Source organism: Budorcas taxicolor, chromosome 2, assembly GCF_023091745.1.
Source record: "Budorcas taxicolor isolate Tak-1 chromosome 2, Takin1.1, whole genome shotgun sequence".
NCBI lineage: Eukaryota > Metazoa > Chordata > Mammalia > Artiodactyla > Bovidae > Budorcas > Budorcas taxicolor.
Genome location: NC_068911.1, coordinates 21,750,439 through 21,771,591, shown reverse-complemented (window position 1 = coordinate 21,771,591; position 21,153 = coordinate 21,750,439). Strand labels below are relative to the sequence as shown.

The window sequence follows — 21,153 nt, the reverse complement described above, 5'->3', positions numbered from 1 at the left end:
CTTTTTAAGAATCAAAAATAACAAAGCTAAGTCTCCTATGACTACTTAGTCCTCCCTCTCCTCAAATATAATCAGTGTTTTCAGTTTTGCCTAACCTTCCGCATCAGGGCTTAGCAAAATTTGTCTGTTCAGGTCCAGGTATTAAGCTTTGCAAGTCACAAGGTCTCTGTTCCAACTACTCAACTCTAACTTCATTGGGAGGATTTAGAGGCCACAGATAAGTGAATGGGCTTAGTGGAATTCCAATAACACTTTTACAAAAACTTTTACAAAAACAGACTTGGCTCCTGAGCTAGAGTTTGGTGACCTGTATTCTATAGGAACATATAATGCACTTATAGTTTCAAAGAGGATCCAGAACAGGAATTGGCACTCCTTGTTTCTTGTAAACAAAGTTTTACTGGAACAAGGCCACATCCACTCAGGTATGTGCTCTCTCTGGCTGCTTTTGTGCTTCTGGGGAAGCACTCTCCATGAAAGTCTCTACTGACTACAAAGCCCTCAAGGCCAACCATACTTATCATCTGGTCCTTGGCAGAAAAGCTTTGCTGAGCCCTGCTACAGAAAATGTACTCTACATAGTATCCTGCAACTTTTTATTCACTTCAACAGTATGTTTTGACATCTGTCCCTGCTGTTATGTGTAGATAGAATTAACACTTTAACTGCCTCATAAGGAACTCCCTTAGTATGAATATACCATATCTTATTTGGCCATTTCCAAATTGATGGACATTCTGGTTGCTTTAAATGCTCCACCATAATGAATGTGCTGTGATGTTCTTAGCGTCATTAAGGACGTCCCCTTAGGCTTAGGTGCAAGTGATTCATGGCAGGAATACGGACATCCGCATTTTTAACTGGGAGACACCACTCTCCCATGAGGCTGGCCCTGACTCCACTCTCCCAGCCTTACTCGGCAAAGAGGGACTTCAGGGCCATCAGCAGGCCATTATCTCCCTGCAGCTGGCCCTGATCCCACTTCCCCAGCCTTACTTGGCAAAGAGAGACTTCAGGGCTGTCAGCAGACCACAGGTCCCCAGGCCACTGGTGAATCTGATGCATCTGTCAACGGCTGCAGAAGACAGGCCAAAGAGCTTGTTCACAGAGTGGCTCAGCTCCTGCACACAGTCAATGACTTCCCCGTGCTCCTGGTCAGCAGAGACAATAAAAAGCTGCTTCAGACTGAAGAACAAATGAATAGACAACATCCAGATGGGAGGAGCTCCAGACCTTCTCATTCATGGTCAAACCATTTACTACGAACATCAGAAATGTAGTCCCAAACTATGAGAGCTCTTTAAAAGCCTGACTGAAGGAAGAACAGTCTAAGCGGCCAGTGAGATCACAGAAATAAACTCCTGGGCAAAAAGCATGATCAAATCCTTACAGTCATCCTTATATATGTATTTTTTATCTCTTTCCTCTTTTTCTGTGATTAAGATGGTATCTTTCCCTCTGTGGAGAAGGCAATGGCAACCCACTCCAGTACTCTTGCCTGGAAAGTCCCATGGACGGAGGAGCCTGGTAGGCTGCAGTCCATGGGGTTGCGAAGAGTCGGACACGACTGAGCAACTTCCCTTTCACTTTTCACTTTCATGCATTGGAGAAGGAAATGGCAACCCACTCCAGTGTTCTTGCCTGGAGAATCCCAGGGACAGGGGAGCCTGGTGGGCTGCCGTCTATGGAGTCGCACAGAGTCGGACACGACTGAAGTGACTTAGCAGCAGCAGCAGCAGCAGCAGCAGCAGCAGCAGCAGCAGCAGCAGCAGCAGCAGCTCTCCCTCTGGCTCTCAAGTGAGGGTCTGAATTCTTCGTATCACACACTCCAAAAGAATGCAGTGAAAAAAACACATGCTTCCTTCAGGGGCAAGAACATAACTGAGTGGAACAGACTTTCTAGGGACATCCTTAGAAAACAGAAAAAAAAAAATGGCAGGAGGCAGCCGGCTTGAACTACTGTAAGATCTATTCTTCAATGTCAACTCACCCCCCGCTGCTGCTGCTGCTGCTGCTAAGTCGCTTCAGTCGTGTCCACCTCTCCCGCTAGACAGACTTAATTATTTGCAATGGAAATTCCCCTCTGGTGCGTCCACCTGGTGAACCTGGCCTGAGAGCACTGTGCTTGAGTGCTCCGCTCCAGTGTCTGTTTGCATATCTGCCTTGAACAAAAGACTGCGTAATCATGACTGACTCAGGGAGATAACCAACTTAATCTTGAGAAGATTTAAGCCTCTGAGGGGTGTTAGGTCCTCACTGGGGATTTTAAATAAAAACCAGGTAGTAGACCTGTGGTCTCATTTGGATTACGAGAGCCCAGGAAGCGCTGAGAGCCCATGTTTGACACACCTGTTCCCACTCTCTGCATTCCATATACTGGCTCCCACCTTCTCTGAAGCACCCCAGCCAGCCCGACCCTAGCCTGGCAGATACAGCGAAGCCCAGTTGGCCCCGGCAGTGCTGTGACCTTACCAGAGGCACCTCGCTGAACTGGATGAGGAGGTACTTCTCTTCCATGTCGCCATACTTCAGCTGGTAGGGCTTGTATGGACCATACACAGCATCCACCAGCTCCATGACTTTCACCAGGTTTTGCTCATCTTCAAGGAAATCAGAAATTAAAAGCAATAATGAACAAGGAACTGGAAATTAACTGGTGAAAAATGATACGTGGAAGGAACTCTACTGGAACTTTTCCTATTTCATCTTTGGGGTGCCTACTATCTGTTCATCTGCTTTTACCATTCATGGAACCTGTAACAATCATGTCAGTAAATATTTCAATAAATTTGAGCTTTGTGTACTATTTGCCTAAAGTTCTATTAAAGACACTGATTCAGGGAGCTTCCCTGAATTTCTGGAATGACAAGGTGGTCCAGTGGTTAAGAATCGGCCTGCCAATGCAGGGGTCACGGGTTTGATCACTGGTCCGGGAAGATCCCATGTGCCTCAGAGCAACTAAGCCTATGGGCCACAACTACTGAGCCTGCGCTCTGGAGTCCATGCTCTGCAGGAAGAGAATCCACCACAGTGAGAAGCCCACCTAGGGCAACTAGAGAGTAGCCCCCCACCCCAGGCTTGCCGCAACTAGAGAAAGCCCTTGGGCAGCAACAAAGACCCAATGCAGCCAAAAATAAATAAATAAAAAATTTTAAAATAATAATAAAGATATGGATCCCCTTAATCCTATAACCCATCATAATTGAGAACCTCTTCAAATGATAGCCTTCCCCAGGGTCAAGTTCAAGAACTGCTACAGAGAAAAGGCTCTGCACAAAGAACATTTTCATTTGGAGCATTCCTAGGATTTTACAGAAACGGGATATGCATCAAAATTCCATATTCAACTACATGAAAACTTTAACACGCATATTCTGTGACACAGTAATTCAACTGCTAAGAATTCTCTCTTCAGCTGGGATCCAAAATCTTTTCCATAGCCTGCAAAGTTTTACCATTGCTTGACCTCAGGAGGTGAAAGAGGGGGTAGTTAAGGATGAAGGCTCTTCTAACTGAAGTTCTCTTGCTTTCTCTTAGGGGACTAGGTACAAATGACTTAACTTTTCAATGTCTCTTTCCTCAACTGTAAAATGAGGTTAATAATGGCATCAATTTTACAGGCTTAACTGGAGATTAGGTAAAATAGTATGTGTCTAACACATGTAAGCACTCAATAATGCCAGCTACTTTTGTTGTACTCAGCCTGGCATGCTACGGTCCATGGGGTTGCAAAGAGTCGGACACGACTGAGCGACTGAACTGAACTGACTTTTGTTAGTACTTCTACAGCCTAACCCTCTTTCACAACTCCCCTAGCCTCCAGCCTTCTCTCGGTTTCTCAAAAGCTCCCCTCTGGCCACCGGCTACTACTTCTGTTTGGAAAGACCTTGTTCTTCCCTAACCCTCTTCATCTGGTTAGCTCCTATTCCTTCACGACTCACTCAGTTCATGTCTGAGGGTCTCGATCATCTTTATCGGCTTAGGACCATTCTACTTTTCTCCTAGAACCATTTTGCTATTCAAAGTACTCATCTCGCTTTGTAATTATACACTCATCAGTATGATTATTTGGCTATTTCCCACTGGAATATATATTGTATGAGAGCAGGGACTCTGTCTGGTTTTGCTTAGCATGGCATTCTCAGCATACAGCACTCTAGAACTAGCCCATTTATAGTTGAATAAGTAAATACCTTTTGACCTATCTGTAAGAGGGTCATGAAAAGTAATTGTATGTGTATACAAAAAACACAGAGACACACATATGCACACGCACACATGCACACCCACTGCTGATGGAAACCATGATTCTCTCTGTAGGAGAGAACAGATGCAGTAGAGAATGGCAAGAGGTAAAAATCTACTGGTGTTGGAAATATCAGAATAAACTGGTAATTTTTTAAAATATGGGGTTTCCCTGATGGCTCAGTTGTAAAGAATCTGCCTGCCGATACAGGAGACATGGGTTCAATCCCTGATCCGGAAGGATCCCACATGCCGCAGAGCAATAAGCTGTGTACTACAACTACTGAGTCTGTGCTCCAGAGGCCAGAAGCCATAACTACTGAGCCCTAGTCCCACAGCTACTGACAGCTGAGTGCCCTCGAGCCCGTGCTCTGCAACAAGAGAAGCCACTGCAATGAGAAGCCTGCACACCACAACTAGAGAGGAGGCCCGGCTCACTGCAACTAGAGAGGAGCCCCTGCTCACTGCAACTAGAGAGGAGGCCCTGCTCACTGCAACTAGAGAGGAGGCCCTGCTCACCGCAACTAGAGAAAAGCCCCTGCTCACCGCAACTAGAGAAAAGCCCCTGCTCACCGCAACTAGAGAGGAGGCCCTGCTCACCGCAACTAGAGAGGAGGCCCTGCTCACCGCAACTAGAGAGGAGGCCCTGCTCACCGCAACTAGAGAAAAGCCCCTGCTCACTGCAACTAGAGAAAAGCCCCTGCTCACTGCAACTAGAGAGGAGGCCAGGTAGCAACAGACTCAGCACAACCAAAGATAAATAAATAGGCACACAAATGTCCCCTCCCTCTTGAACCTCCTTCCCACCTCCTTCCTCATCCCACCCCTTTAGGTTGTTAAGAAGCCCGGGTTTGAGTTCCCTGAGTTCATACACCTATGGCTGATTCATGTCGATGCTTGGCAGAAATCAACACAATCCTGTAAAGCATGTATCCTTCAATTAAAAAATAAAATTTAAAAAAATTTTGAAAAAATAAACAAATAAAATAAATGTATTTCCTGGCTCTGTTCACAAAGGGCCTAGGAAGTAATAATTGCCCAGCAACAATAAGCATGCATGGTGCTACATCTTGGTTCCTAAATACCATTTCCCACTAGAAGAAACCAAGCTCCTTGAGAAAACGGCTGATTCCAGGTCTGAGGCAGTACAAAATGTTCCTGGATCTGTGTGTACCAAAAAGCAATAAAACACTCTAAGGCTGATAGGGACATGTCAAAATGATGCAGGCACCAGCCTGAAGGGGCAATCACCGACCAAATTTGAAATAACCTAAGCATCAAAATGAATAATGAAAATAATTTTAATACAATGAATTTAAAAATCCATAAGTTTATAGTGACATTAGAGAGAGACAAAGGAAGAAAAATCTCTTCACAAAAGAATGCCTGAAAATGTATGTAAAAGAAATGAGAGAATGGTAATATGAGAATATTACCATTTTATAATCAGCAATGTAAAGGCTTCTTCAGGCAGGAATTACAAATGGATGCTAAAGTCATTAGGTAAATGTTTCTTAAGGAACGGAATATTCCTATGGGCTAAAATATCACCCCATAGATAATTATTAATTACAAAGAGGAAAAGGTAACTTCACAATGGAGTGACCTGGCAGGTATAACTACCAAGTGATTAATCCAACCCACCACCAATAATTGGACATTATGTGTCTCCTGATGTGATGCCATAGAAGTATACATCATCAACAGTATGGTATTCTTATTAAAAATGTTTCATCTAAATCTAAACACAAGGAAACAACTAGATAATTCCAGGCTATAGGACATTCTACAAGAAAACTATCCTGTATTCTGCAAAGACATCAGTGTCATGAAAGACCAGAGATGAGATGACTGTTTTTGGTTTAAAAGAGATTAAAGAGAAAGGACAACCAAAAATAATGCATGTACACTGAGCAGACTCTAGTAAGAGGTAGGGAAACGGCTATAAAGACTGTTGTGGAACTAGGAAAATTTGTGTACTGGATGACAGTACTGCATCAATATAAAACTGGGAGGGTGACGGTGATAATAAAATATTGTATTAAAAATATTTAACAAGGACTTCCTTGGTGGTCCAGCCGTTAGGCATCCACCTGCCAGTGCAGGGGACACAGGTTCGATTCCTGGCCCAGGAAAATCCCATATGCTGCACGGCAACTAAGCCCAAGTGCCACAGTTACTGAGCCCACACACTGCAACTCCTGAAGCCCCCACACCCTAGAGCCCATGCTCTGCAACAAGAGAAGCTGCTACAATGAGCCCACACACCCACCACAAGGAAGAGTAGCTCCCACTTGCTGCAAGTAGAGAAAGTCTGCACATAGCAACAAAGACCCAGCTCCATCAAAAATAAATAAATAAATAAAATTTAAAAAGACAGTAGTTCTTAAAAAAAAAGGTAACAACATTGTAAAGCAATTATACTCCAATAAAAACTAATAAAAAATAAAAAGCACTTAAGTACATACACACACTCATATACAGAATATGCATGTGTATATAATGTAAAATATTGTTTCTGGACGGCTGATTGAGCTTGCTCTTTTTCCTTCCTTGTATTTTCTGGGTTTTTCTAAACCCAATACGTGTGTGTACGTGTTCAGTGGTGTCCAACTCTTTACGACCCCATGGACTGTACCACCAGGCTCATCAGTCCACAGAATTCTCCAGGCAAGAATCCTGGAGTGGGTTGTCCTTTCCTACTCCAAACATATTGCTTGTTAACTATAAAGTCAACTAATTATTTTTTTTTATTTTCTACTGCGTAACCTTTTAGAGAGATACAATATATACATTAAAATAGAAAAGTCTTAACGGTAAACTAGAAAGTTAGAAAACGTATCTGCAACATAGCTGATAATGAGAAAAAATCCATACTATGTAAGATATTTTGGGAATACACACCAAATTTTTAACAGTGGTTATTTCCAGCTAGTGGGATTATAGGAGAGTTTCATCTTATGTTATAGATATAACTGTATCATGAATTTTTATAACAGCGCTTTGTTGATAACATATTTGATAAAACATTGTTTTACATAAATTGCCCTTATAAATTAACCGGAAATAGATTAAACTCTCAAACAGAAAAAGAGGCAAAAGAATAAGCAATTTAAGAGAAAAAATATAACTTTTTATAATTTTCAAACTGGCTAGTAATCAAAGAAATGAAAATTGAAACAATATATTGTTAACTGTCTAAGAAACTGGCAAGAGGAAAAACAATAGAGCCTAGTGCTGGTTAGGGCATGGGGGAATGAGGAGCCTTATTTACTACAGATGAATCTGTAAAGAAGCAGAAACTTTCTACAGAACAAAATGTGACAAAATCTTTAAATTTTTCATTTATTAGCAACTGTAATTTTCAAACTTCTTCCAAGGAATAATCAGAAGTGGGCTCCAAAATTAATGTGCAAGATTGTTTATAAGTTTTATTTCTAAATAGTGGATTAAAAAATTAAAGTAAGCCATCATTATCAAATGGTCATTAAAAACCATGTCTTAGGAAGATACTTAATGACACAAAAATGCTCATTCATGTGAGCAAAAAAGAGAGTATAAGATCATATAAACTAGTATTTTTCAAGATACATGCACATGTATATATTTATATATGCACCTATTTCATACGTTGTTGTTATTTAGTCACTAAGTCATGTCCAACTCTTCTGCGACCCCATGGACTAGAGCCCGCCAGGCTCCTCTGTCCATGGGATTTCCCAGGCAAGAATACTGGGTTGCCAATTTCCTCCTCCAGGGGATCTTCCCAGCCCAGAGACTGAACCCACATCTAGAGCACTGGCAGGTGGATTCTTTACCACTGAGTTAACCTGGGAAGCCCTTTATTTCATATACATTTATGAACATGTATATTTATATATGAACTACTGGGAGGAAATAAAATGTTCCCATGCCTCTCTGAGTGAAGAGATTATGGATCATTTTCATGCTCTTTTATTTTTATGTCTGTTTCCAAAGTACTTTTAAACTAAAAAATACATATATATATTTTTTTAATCTCAATAGGAATCATGAAAAATCTAAACTTCCATGGCTGACTAACAAAGTACTTTCTGTATCTGGTTCTTTAGAGGGTGGTTCTCTCTTCTTCAGCAATATCCATCACCAGTAGGAGGAAAGCAACCTGCTTCTGGCCCTGCCTTCATTCCACTCTGCCCCTGCAGGACACTCAGCCTAAACACTCTCCAACCACTAGGACAACGATGTCCAGATCCCTGGAAGCTGTCCACATCCACGGTGCCTCTCCCACAGCCGAGGCCAGACCAGCAAGTGTGCCAAAAACCCCCGATGAGTCATCAGGAACTCGAACAACAAACACACTCCCTGGAATGTACGAGGTAATTACACATGAAGGCAATTAAAGAGAATAACTAGTAAATAAACCAAGTTAGTGACACGCAGCAGCCCAATGGCAGAAGCAGGCCTTCCTGAGGCGACGTCCTGATTTGACAGCAGCATTCCTCACGAGGTCTGTGTGACTTAAAGCTTTATGGCGCTTTTAATATAGATGGGAAACAGCTGGGGAAACGCAACACACCACGCATTGTTTGCCCAAACGGGAATAAAAAGCGCTCTCACACGGCATCTGGGGAAAGCCCAGGTACCTTACAGCCGCCCTTGGTCCTAATACTGCACCCTTGCCCTTAAAAATATGCTGTTGCCCTTGCAAAAGCCTCCTCTAATCCACTTGTTCCCTTGAACTTACTTTTTTAGGTTGACTTGCCCGAGGTTCTGTGATGACTTAAGAGGAAGAGGATACCACCCTCCCAGACTAACTCGCTGCCCACTCGCTGCCACTGACGTCCACCTGCCTCTTATACTCTAAGCCCCTGCAGAAGTGCCTGTCGCTTCCCCAGCATGGGTGAAGCGCCTAGGCAGCACTGGAGCTAGGCAAATATATTAGGCAACAATTATTTCCATAATGGCAATGTTTTCATGGAAAAGGTTTCCCTCTCTGTTGAGAAGGAAAACACTGCTCCTTTCTATGTCTGTAAAATCAGTCACTGGAAAAGGTAAACAAACCCAGGCCCGCCGACCCACCCAAAAAAAGTGAGTGAAGGCAAGTCAGAGAGCTGGGAGGAAGCATGTTTACGTGCGTGGGGGAGCAGGGCCATCTCCAACCCCTTGGCAAAGTGGGCGGTGGCGTCGTAGAACTCCAGCAGCTTGACGAGCTCCAGCTCAGGTCCTGCCCGCTCCACGCCGGAACTGAGGCACACGGGTAGAGAGGGCACCAAGGCCCCCAGGGTCTGAATCAGCAGAACAGTTACTACGTCGTGGGGGTTCTTGAAGACCTGCAGGGGGAGAGAGGCATCCGTGTTATCACATGGGAGCAAACCTTCCAATGAAGCAGACTCCTGGATGGCCTGTAGGAATCCCTCTGAGCCAGGAAGTGGTCCAATCAAGAGCTACAGGGTCCAGGCTCTTTGCTCAGCACCCATGTAGATGTGCTCAGAAGCCAAGTAAACTAGCAAGACTTGTGCCTTGCCTCCAAGACAACTGGCTACTTCATGTCTGCCTAACTATTTTCAAATCTATCACATGTAGTATTTAGATACTGGCTAGAGACAGGACTGTGAAAATGAAATGCAGAAACGGGGAGGGCGTGGGTGGCAGGGAACAAACAGAGCTAAGGAAGAGCAATTCACTGAATCAATTAGAGGATCTGGAAGCACATTTGTAGACCAGCCTGCAAATCCTCTGTCCATGGGATTCTCCAGGCAAGAATACCGGAGTGGGTTGTCATTTCCTTTTACAGGGGATCTTCCCAACCCAGGGATCAAACCTGGATCTCTTGCATTGCAGGCAGATTCTTTACCCACTGAGCTAGATAATAATACTACCCAAGGCCATCTATATATTCAGTGTACTCGCCATTAAGATCCCCAAAGTATTTTCTGGAGAAACAGGAAAACTCATTCTAAAATTCATATGGAATTTCAGGGAACCTCAAATAGCAAAAACAATATTGAAAAAGAAGAACATTGACTATCTCATGCTTCCTATTTTCAAAATTTACAACAAAGCTATAATAGTCAAAACAGTGTGGCATCTGAGTAAGAATAGACAAATAGCCCAATGGCATAGAATAGAGAGCCCAGAAAAACACATGCATGGTTAAATGATTTTAAACAAGGGTGCCAAAAATCATTCAATCGAAAAAGGACAGTCTTTTTGACAAATGGCACTCAGAAAACTGGAAATCCACATGACAAAAAAAAAAAAGTTGGATCCTTACCTTATACCATATATAAAAATTAACTCAAATGTTAAGACCTACATGTTAAAGAGTGAACTATAAAATTCTTAGAAGAAAACATAGGGAAAATTTCTCATGATCTTGGATTCTTATGCATGGCTGATGGGAATGTAAAACGTTGCAGTTGCTATGGAAAACATTTGGCAGTTCCTCAAAATGTTAAACATAGGATTATATGATCCAGCAATTCCACTTGTAGGTATACACCCCTAAAAATTGAAAACAGGGACCCAAACAGATGTTTGTACACCCCTGTTCACAGCTTCATTATTCCGAATAGCCAAAAGTCAGAAACAATTCAAGTGTTTATCTACAAATGAATGAATAAACAAAATGCGATAAATACACACAACAGATTATTCAGCCATAAAAAGGGAAGGATCCTAGAAAACATTATGCAACGTACATAAAACAGCACTCACTTGACACCAGCACTTATGTCATGTAAGTATTACCTCTTTTTTCATTAGCCCCCAAGAGAAGACGGGTACCAACGTGACTACCAACGTGACTACCAACCCAAATGCACCCACTGAAATCATACGGCCGCAACTGGTTATAAGGTGGTCGTGCACATCGTCCAAAATATGCTAATATCTTTTCTTAGATTATTATGAAAAGAGAAGATCAAATTTTTTAATTCTCATAGTGAATTCAATGAGCACCTATTTAGTTTAATAAATATCACTGCTGGAGTCTGAGAGAAACAGACAGAGGAAATCTGCATTTAACCCAACAAATACCGAAACAACCAATTTATATTTCCTGAATGACAGCTTCCAGCCATCTACTAGGTGTCACCATTGAGCTGAGCCACTCTCTCTTGGAATTTTAAAGTGTCCCAGATTGGAATTCATTCTTTTCCTGCTGACCTCCTCAGACCTGTTTCTCTCAACTTCCTTATTTCTGTCAGTAGCATCTCCATTTGACCAGAATAAAAATCTCTCTTTCCACTTTCCTTCCTTTCAGGTCCTTTGTCACTTACCAGGTTCTAACAATTGCCCATTTTTTAACTGGATGCCTTTGTTACGTTACCATCACTATCCTAGACCAAACATAGCTTCCTACCTGTCTTCAGTCTTTCTTCATCAATTCACCCTATTTACCATTACCAAATTCACTATTTTTAAAAGTTATTTAGAATTTTTCTTATGCTTTAAATGTTTAAATCTTGCAAGATTCAACAATTAATATTTTGCCACAAATGTTTTACTTCCTAAACCATTGGAAAGGTAATCACAGGTATCATGACATGTTACCGCTAAATACTTCGGCATATATCGCCTAAGAATAAGGCCAGCCTTATCACCACAACACTGCAACTAATCAAACTTAACTTTGATGTAATACTTATACCTGCTATGGTCCATGTTCAAATCTCCTCAATTGTCCTTTTAATGTTCTTTTGAATAGCTTTTTTTGTCATCATGCAGAATCCCATCCAAGATCGTGAAATTACATTCAGTTGCCTTTTTGTCTCCTTTAATCTTAATAACTCCCTGACTGTTTTTCTTTCATGATACTGACATTTTTGAAGAGTCCAGGACAGCTGTTTCAAAAAATGGTCTTCGATTTACCTGCATGCTTCCTCTTGGTGAGACTTTTTGGCAGAGGAACTACATAGGTGATGGTCTAACACCAAAGCGATTCTTAAAACAGTAACATCATTCACACTACTGCTCCAGATGCTCACTGCCTTCTAGAGAAAGCCAAACTCCTGTCTTGCATTCAGTGTTTCTCCATCATATATTCCCACTGCCCCCACACAAAACTGCACCAATACACACCCTCCTCTGTCTCTATCCAAAGTGTTAATATTCCCTCCACGATCCCCCAAACATAAAAGAATCACAGAGATCTTTAGATATCACCCAGTCCAACTTCCTGATTTGACAAAAGAAACATTTTACTACAAGAAAGGATGGAACCAATGGAGACAATGAAAAGTATTCTTATCTAGAAAAAGAAATCCTGGCTCTTCTCCTGGTATTGTGAGACAGGACTAGGCAATGAATACCTACTTCACTTTTATCTCCTACTTAAATGACTTGAGGCAGGGGAAGAATTAAACTAAACAACTCTAAACCAAAGCCTTCTAATTGGCTGGGCAGCTGGAACTATAATGTTTACAGCTGACAGTTTCAGCTGACCAACCAACAGGTCTCTCATGCTCAAAGGTGTCCCTTTTCCTTTAAAGTGATCTGGCACAAGGGATGGCCACTGGTTAAAGAACCACCAAAAGGTTCAAAAGACTACAAGATCAAACTTCACAACAAGGGGCATGGAATTAACCCAGACAACATGCAGAAACAATGTGGCATTACCTTACACTGGAATTCTCCAGGCAAGAATACTGGAGTGGGCAGCCATTCCCTTCTCCAAGGGATCATCCCAACCCAGGGATCGAACCCAGGTCTCCTGCATCGCAGGCAGCTTCTTTATTCTTTACTGTCTGAGCCACCAGGGAAGCCCCACCTTACACTATACACAAAAATTGATTCTAGATGGGCCATAGAACTAAATATAAAAGCTCAACAAGCATCTAGAAGAAAACAAAGAAGAATGTCTTTGCAACCTGGGGGTTGGTGATAGTTTCTGAGGACAAAGAAAGAATAACCATATAAGAAAACTATGATAAAATTAAGTTCATCAAAATCAACACCTCTGCTCAGACTGGAAGGAAGTATCTACAAAATGTATCTGATCAAGAACTTATATCCAGAATATACAAAGAACTTCCATAACTCAATAATTCAAAAAGCAAGTTACCCAATTTTTTTAAAAAAATAGGCAGAACACCAGAACAGATACTTCACAAAGGAAGATATACAAGTGGCCAATAAGCATGAGAAAAGGAGTTCAACACCCTTAGTCATCAGGGAAATGCAAATTAAAACCACAGTGAGATACTACACCCACCAGAATGGCTAAGATTAAAAAGACTGACAACATCTAATGATGGCAAGGATGTGGAGCAATCGGAACTCTCACGTACTTGTGTGTGGGAGTGTGAAAAAGCACAGCCACTTTGAAAAGTGCTGATTTCTTATATATCTAGATATAGACCTACTCTATAACCCAGGGTACCTCTCCCATGTGTTTACCCAAGAGACATGAACCTGTGGTATCCACAAAAAGACTTATAGAACAAGGTTCAGAGCAGCTCCACTTACAATCACACCAAGCTAGAAACAGTCCAAGTGTCCATCAAGAAAAGGTTGCATAAACAAACCGAGATATATTCACACCATGTAAGAGCGTTCAGTAACGAAAAGGAACTACTGATGCACACGACAACACAAATGAAGCTTCAAAACCAGGCTGAATAAAAGAACCCTCCACAAAAGAACATACACCGTAAAATTCCATTTGCATGAAGTTCTACGACGGGCTGAACTGATTTATGGTGGAAAAAAACGGCACAGCAGTTGCCCTCGGTGATGGTGGCACAAAGCCCAACTGAGAAGGAACGCAAGAGAACTCTCTAGGATGACAGTTGCGTTCTGTACCTTGGTAGGGGACTAGGTTAAACTGCATTTGTCAAAACTAATCAAATGGCATATTTAAGATCATCACAGTTCACAATTTACCTAAAAAAATCTCAGTAAGCAAATACTGAACTCTAGTCAATGATATGTATGTTTGGGAGTGAATGATGTTTACAACTTACTTTGAAATGAGTCAAAAACTAAGATGAGTTGGTGAACAGATGGACACATGGAGAGATGGCTAGCTCTGTGGTAAAGCAAACAGCAAAATGTTCACTGTAGAACACAGGAGGTGTGGGTACATGGGTGTTCACTGTACAATTCTTTCAAATCTTTTGTACGTTAGAAATTTTCATATTAAAATACTGAGGATAAAAAGTCTTCAGAGACATATTCACCCCAGCACCTTTGGTTTTCTTCTGTGCTATACTGAGCTTTAGAAGATAACAGTCACGTATCATCCTCACATTTTGAAAAGAAAACGGGCCATGGGACAAAAGTGTAAATTAGCATATACTTGTATCTTACAGGGACTTCCCAGCTGGCTCAGTGGTAAAGAACCCACCTGTCAACGTAGGAGACACAAGAGACCAAGAGACAAGGGTTCGATCCCTTGGTTGGAAAGATCCCTTGGAGTAGAAGCGGCAACCCACTCCAGTATTCTTACCTGGAATTTCCATGGACAGAGGAGCCTGGCGGGCTACAGTCCACACAGTTGCAAAGAGTCAGACACGACTGAGCATGCACACAAGGACACACATCACATCTTACAAAACTTGGGGTGAGGCCTGAATATAAGTGTGAGAAGTCGAAGTCCTTTTACTCAGACACTGAGGGGCATCTGTACATATGCGCATGAACTGTTGTACTCCTCCTGATAGAAGCAGCAGACAAGGACACAGAAATGAGTGTGGATGGACAGGGCCACTGAAAACTGACAATGACATAAAAACCATGAAACTTCCACAGGGGGTTGTTTTTTGTTTTGCTTGTTTTTTTCTTTAAAAAGACTGAACGGTTCAAGAAGAAAGAAACAAGGATGGAGAAGACTGCTTCAACGATCTTGAGCGACGTGACCCTGTATGAGGAATCATCTCCAACCACCGTCAAGTTCATGCCTGCGAATGACTGACCAGCACTTGAAGGGTGATTCACAATGAATTTTGAAAAAAATATAATAAGCCACACCATGAACAGGCCCAGTCAGTCATTACTCAGACAAAAAAAGAAGATCTGGGGCACTTCCTGGCACGAAGACGTGGGACCAGTGATTTATACCCTTTAAGGCTGAATATTCGAGAAGGTAAAGGATGGAAAGTTCCTGAAAGTCAACGAAATGCAGTTCCTCTGCCTCACCTCTGCCCTAAGTCAGAGGGCACCTTTAAAACTCTATACTGCTCCTGTAACTCCTGGTGTATTGTGAAAACAAGGGAAACTCACTTTAGACCAGGAAAATTTTACCCCAAGTTAAGATAAAAAGGTCTGGTTCACTCAAGCACAACCTGACTAAGGGCCTCCTGCTTTTAGATCAGAAGATAACAGCCTCCAGGAATTCCATGGGCTGCCTGGCTGAACAACAAGCAACACTGTCACATTAGATCCTATTTAAGATACAGATAAGAGCGATAAGAAGAGTTTGAATGGAGACCTGAAGCTTTGCCTGCCTTGGGTTTCAAAGCTTATCTTTTAACCCTTCTGGTGATGGCAGCATAAGGGGAAGTTCTTCACGTGGAGCTGAGGGTGTCAAGGTCATCAGCCTCTCCCTTGGCACCACGGGCTCTGTCCTCCCGAAAACCCAGATGAGCTGTTACCTGCGAAGCCCACTGGATTTGTGTGTGCCAAGCACCGAGCAAGGCGTCGTAGAGTCCAGCGAGCTGCCGGTCCAGGGGCAGGTCGGTTTGGCACAGCTCCTGCCAGGCCGCTAAAAGCTGCACCTGTGGAGGCAGAAGAAATGAGGCCTTACTGGGTCCGCCAGGATACACTGCCTGCTGCTCTCCTGCCCCCCGACCTCGGCAAGAGATCCACCACTGCCCACTCTCCCGGGCAAGCAGGTACCCACGGATGACCGCTGGCTTAAAAAAAGGCAGAAAAGGGACTTCCCTGGTGGTCCAGCGGTTAGGAATCCACCTTCCAATGGAGGGGATGTGGGTTCAGTCCTTGGTTGGGGACCTTAGATCCCACGTGCCATGGGGCAACTAAGCCCACGGGTCATAATGAAGACCCCACATGCTGCAACCAAGATCCAATGCAGCCAAATAAATAAATGAATAATTTTTTCAAAAGGCAGGAGAAACACCTGCTCTGTTGTCATCTAGAGCTTGAATCTGTTGCCCTCTAAGTGATCCTTTCTCCTTTTATCTTTCTCCCAAAGCATGCCAATGTACTCAGCATGCCCCCATTCTTCTGAATAGACCTCAGGGGTGGCCATGAAGATGTATTTTAGCTTCATGTCCTAACTCCACTGCTTAAAAGACATGTGAGCATTGGATTTGCAGGAATTAAGTTAGCCCAGGAAGCTGTCAAGATTTTCAGCAAACTAATCTCAACAAACCTAGACAGCAGATAAAATTCTCAAGGTTTACTGAAAGCATAATAAACCTTATGATGAGAATCTCCCTTAAAAGGCAAAAATGTGGCGGCTTAGTCGTTAAGTCATGTCTGACTCTTGCAACCCTATGGACTGTAGAGCCTGCCAGGCTCCTCTATTCATGGGATTCTCCAGGCAAGAACACTGCAGTGGGTTCCCATTTCCTTCTCCAGGGCCTCTTTCCCATCCAGGAATCAAACCTGGGTCTCCTGCATTGCAGGCAGATTCTTTAGTGATTGAGCTTTAAAGGAATCTCAAAACACAAAAATGGGAAAAACTAAAAACTCCTCCACTGTAAAGGAAATCCAGCTACAAAAACAAAGGCTGAAAACCAATGACTCTTTTTCCCAACTTACAATTAAATGAATCCAGAGGCTGGACCAAGGGCACCCCCTACTGGCTAATTAAAAGAAAAAAGCCAGAGAGCATGGAGGCAAACATTTTTACCTTTAAGTAAGAATCTGAGATTTGAAACTGGGACTCCATGGCCCGGTTCTACAAACATTCCACAGGGGCAATCACTCACAGCTTCTCACCTTGTGGCACTTGTAGTAGTATGCAAGAAGTTGGGGCATCCGGTCAATTTCACTAAAAACCTTCACAAACATTTTGGACTGATCTAAAGAAAAACAACAGAAAATGGAAAATGTGTACATACTGTTACTAAGTTTTCAGTTGCAGCCAAGAGCAAGAATTCAGCAGGATAAATGTGGATTAATTGTGAGCTAATATTCAGAAGTTTCTACCTAGACAATGAATTAACTCATGCGTTGAGATCAAAAACGTGAAAAACAAGTAAAATTAAGGGTAGAACACGTGACTCAACGAGATACCACAAGCCCTGGTTTGTTGAGAACAGTGCATCAGTAAGCGTCACTGAACTTTTCTGGTGGTCTGGTGGCTAAGAATCCACCTGCCAATGCAGAGGACATGGGTTCCATCCCTGGTCTGGGAGGATTCCACACGCCATGGGGCAACTAAGCCTGTGTACCTTAGAGCCCACGCTCTGCGACTAGAGAAGTCACCGCAATGAGAAGCCTGCACACCACAACTAGAGGATAGCTCCCACTTGCCGCAACTAGAGAAAGCCCAGGCGCAGCAATGAAGATCCACTGCAGTCAAAAATACAGAGATAAAAATTTAAAAAACAACAACAACCTTGCTCATTTAAAGAAACACAAAAAAAGGGCATCATTGATAGAGCTCAGGTTATACAACAGCAAAGCAAACCTCTCATGTGGAAAAATGAATGGAATGGAAAAATGAATTAGAATCAGGGCTGGCACTAGGGGCTGGGGCTGAGCTCTCACTCTGCAGGTTGTACAAGGGCAGGATGAGCATCTCCTTCAACTTGGTGTTTTTGGCATCTCACCTGCCTCACCTCGTCCTGGCCCTGACTAGAGCCATAAAATGTCAGGGGTAAAAAGTTGTCTGAAATAACCATAGACCAACCAGATCAGGGTGAGGAAACTGCAGCCCAGAGAACTTCAGCTGCCTGCAGGTCAACAGCAGGACCGCTGATGGAGGGACAGGCTGAACCGTACGCTGCTGCTGCTACTTAACCACTTCCGACCTACAAAAACAGGCATTTCATGGGACCCAAGCTAGTATTCACAGGATCTAAAAATTACTGGCACGAGCAGACCTTCTGACAGGTGCCAGGAAGAAATCATGCTCTTTGCTGCCCCAGGGCCTCTGTACTTCCTGTGTCTGGATGCTCTGCTGGCCCTCCCTCTGTGGGGAGGGAACAACGGAAAACAGGTACATACTGTTACCAGGTTTTCTGTTGCAGCCAAGAGCAAGAATTCAGCAGGATGAATGCAGATTAATTGTGAGCTAATATTCAGAAGTTCCTACCCAGACAATGAATCAACTCATGTGTGGAGATCACACACGTGAAAAACAAGTCAAGTTAAGGGTAGAACATGTGACTCAATCGGATACCACAAGCCCTGGCTTGTTGAGAACACTGTTAGCAACTGACAGTGTGTGTACATCCATCTGTGCTACGTTGCTTCAGTCATGTCTGACTCTTGTGGCCCCGCGGACTGTAGCCCACCAGGCTCCCCTGTCCACGGAGTTCTCCAGACAAGAATACTAGAGAGGGTTGCCACGCTGTCCTCCAGGGGATCTTTCCAACCCAGGGATCAAACCCACGTCTCTTGTGTCCCCTGCACTGGCAGGTGGGTTCTTTACCACTAGAGCCACCCAGGAAGCCCCAACTGACTGTAAGTATGAAGGAGAAACTGCCCGCAATCCTATCACTCCTGTTAAACACTGTCATCATTTTAGTGGACTGTCAAAAAAATATTTTTAGAAAGAAAATGCTACAATGAGCACTGGTCTAAATATATAATCCAATGTTAAGAAATTTCTACCCAACAGAGTAGAATTTGTTATTTCTTGAAACAAATAATAAAGCAGAATTGGCCAACAGCAAATCCATTTAGCAAAAGCACTGTAAAACCTTAAAATTAACAATATGTGGGTCTTTAGCCCTTATAAAGGGGAAGCCCGTGGCTCAGATGGCAAGGAGTCTGTCTGCATTGCGGGAAACCTGGGTTCAATCCCTGAGTTGGGAAGATCCCCCGGAGAAGGAAATGGCAACCCATTCCAGTATTCTTGCCTGAGAAATCCCATGGACAGAGGAGCCTGGCGGGCTACAAGTCCACAAGGTGGCAAAGAGCTAGACACGACTGAGTGACTTCACGACTTCACTTTCTTTCTTTGCCCTTACAGAGGAATCCGAGTTTTCAAGATCAATACATTAAACAGACAAATTTGTAAACCTGATTTGAACAACAGAGAGAAAAAGAAAGTCTGCTTTGGCAACCAGAGGAATTCTAGGCTCTTAGCACATAACCAATTCAATTCAAAAAGACCAGTGAGCACCTGCTGGGCAGGGGCCCCTGCCAGGTCTCTTTGTGGACCTGACATTCTGGCCACCCCACATCTACTGTCCTTCTTCTAAAAGAACCATAGTCTTCATAGCAGCTGGACTAGTTTGCATTCCCATCAACAGTGTAACAAGATTCCCTTTTTTCTGCACCCTCTCCAGCATTTATTGTTTGTAGACTTTTTGATAGCAGCCATTCTGACTGGCGTGAGATGGTACCTCACTGTAGTTTTGATTTGCATTTCTCTGATAATGAGTGATGTTGAGCATCTTTTCATGTGTTTGTTAGCCATCTGTACGTCTTCTTTGGAGAAATGTCTGTTTTGTTCTTTGGCCCATTTTTTTGATTGGGTTGTTTATTTTTCTGGTATTGAGCTATATGAGCTGCTTGTATATTTTTGAGATTAATTCTTCGTCAGTTGCTTCATTTGCTATTATTTTCTCCCATTCTGAAGGCTCTTTTCAGCTTGCTTATAGTTTCCTTCATTGTGCAAAAGCTTTTAAGTTTAATTAGGTCCCATTTGTTTATTTTTGCTTTTATTTCCATTACTCAAGGAGGTGGGTCACAGAGGATCCTGCTGTGATTTCTGTCAGAGTGTTTTCCCTATGTTTTCCTCTAGGAGTTTTACAGGTTCTGGTCTTACATTTAGATCTTCAATCCATTTTGAGTTTATTTTTGGGTATGGTGTTAGAAAGTGTTCTAGTTTCCTTCTTTTACAAAAAGTGGTTGACCAGTTTTCCTGGCACCACTTGTTAAAGAGATTGCCTTTCCTCCATTGTATATTCTTGCCTCCTTTGTCAAAGATAAGGTGTCCATAGGTGTGTGGATTTATCTCTGGGCTTTCTATTTTGTTCCATTGATCTATATTACTGTCTTTGTGCCAGTACCATACTGTCTTGATGACTGTAGCTTTGTAGTATAGTCTGAAGTCAGGCAGGTTGATTCCTCCAGTTCCACTCTTCTTTCTCAAGATTGCTTAGGCTATTTGAGGTTTTTTGTATTTCCATATAAATTGTGAAATTATTTGTTCTGGTTCTGTGAAAAATACTGTTGGTAGCTTGATAGGGATTGTACTGAATCTATAGATTGATTTGGGTAGTACACTCATTTTCACTATATTGATTCTTACAATCCATGAACATGGTATATTTCTCCATCTATTTGTGTCCTCTTTGATTTCTTTCATGAGTGTCTTATAGTTTTCTATATATAGGTCTTTTGTTTCTTTAGGTAGATTTATTCCTAAGTATTTTACTCTTTCGTTGCAATGGTGAATGGAATTGTTTCCTCAATTTCTCTGTTTTCTCATTGTTAGTGTATAGGAATGCAAGGGATATCTGTATATTAATTTTATATCCTGCAACTTTACTATATTCATTGATTAGCTCTAGCAATTTTCTGGTGGTGTCTTTAGGGTTTTCTATGTAAAGGATCATGTCATCTGCAAACAGTGAGAGTTTTACTTCCTCTTTTCCAATCTGGATTCTTTTTATTTCTTTTTCTTCCCTGATTATTGTGGCTAAACTTTCAAAACTATGTTGAACAGCAGTGGTGAGAGTGGGCACCCTTGTCTTGTTCCTGACTTTAGAGAAAATGCTTTCAATTTTTCATCATTGGGGATAATGTTTGCTGTGGGTTTATCATATATGGCTTTTATTA

At 42.4% G+C, this 21,153-nt stretch overlaps 1 protein-coding gene across 1 annotated transcript in view; it reads right to left on the bottom strand.

The window, feature by feature from the left end:
• The window catches only part of COG7 (component of oligomeric golgi complex 7), an 88,498-nt gene that overhangs the window by 44,726 nt on the left and 22,619 nt on the right, over positions 1–21,153 (bottom strand). Inside the window, exons 5-9 of the mRNA XM_052663529.1 lie at positions 17,134–17,216; positions 15,822–15,944; positions 9,359–9,557; positions 2,473–2,600; positions 997–1,151 (exon numbers count right to left, since the gene is read on the bottom strand). Coding sequence (XP_052519489.1) covers positions 997–1,151; positions 2,473–2,600; positions 9,359–9,557; positions 15,822–15,944; positions 17,134–17,216 — 688 coding nt within the window. The remainder of the gene's footprint in view (positions 1–996; positions 1,152–2,472; positions 2,601–9,358; positions 9,558–15,821; positions 15,945–17,133; positions 17,217–21,153) is intronic.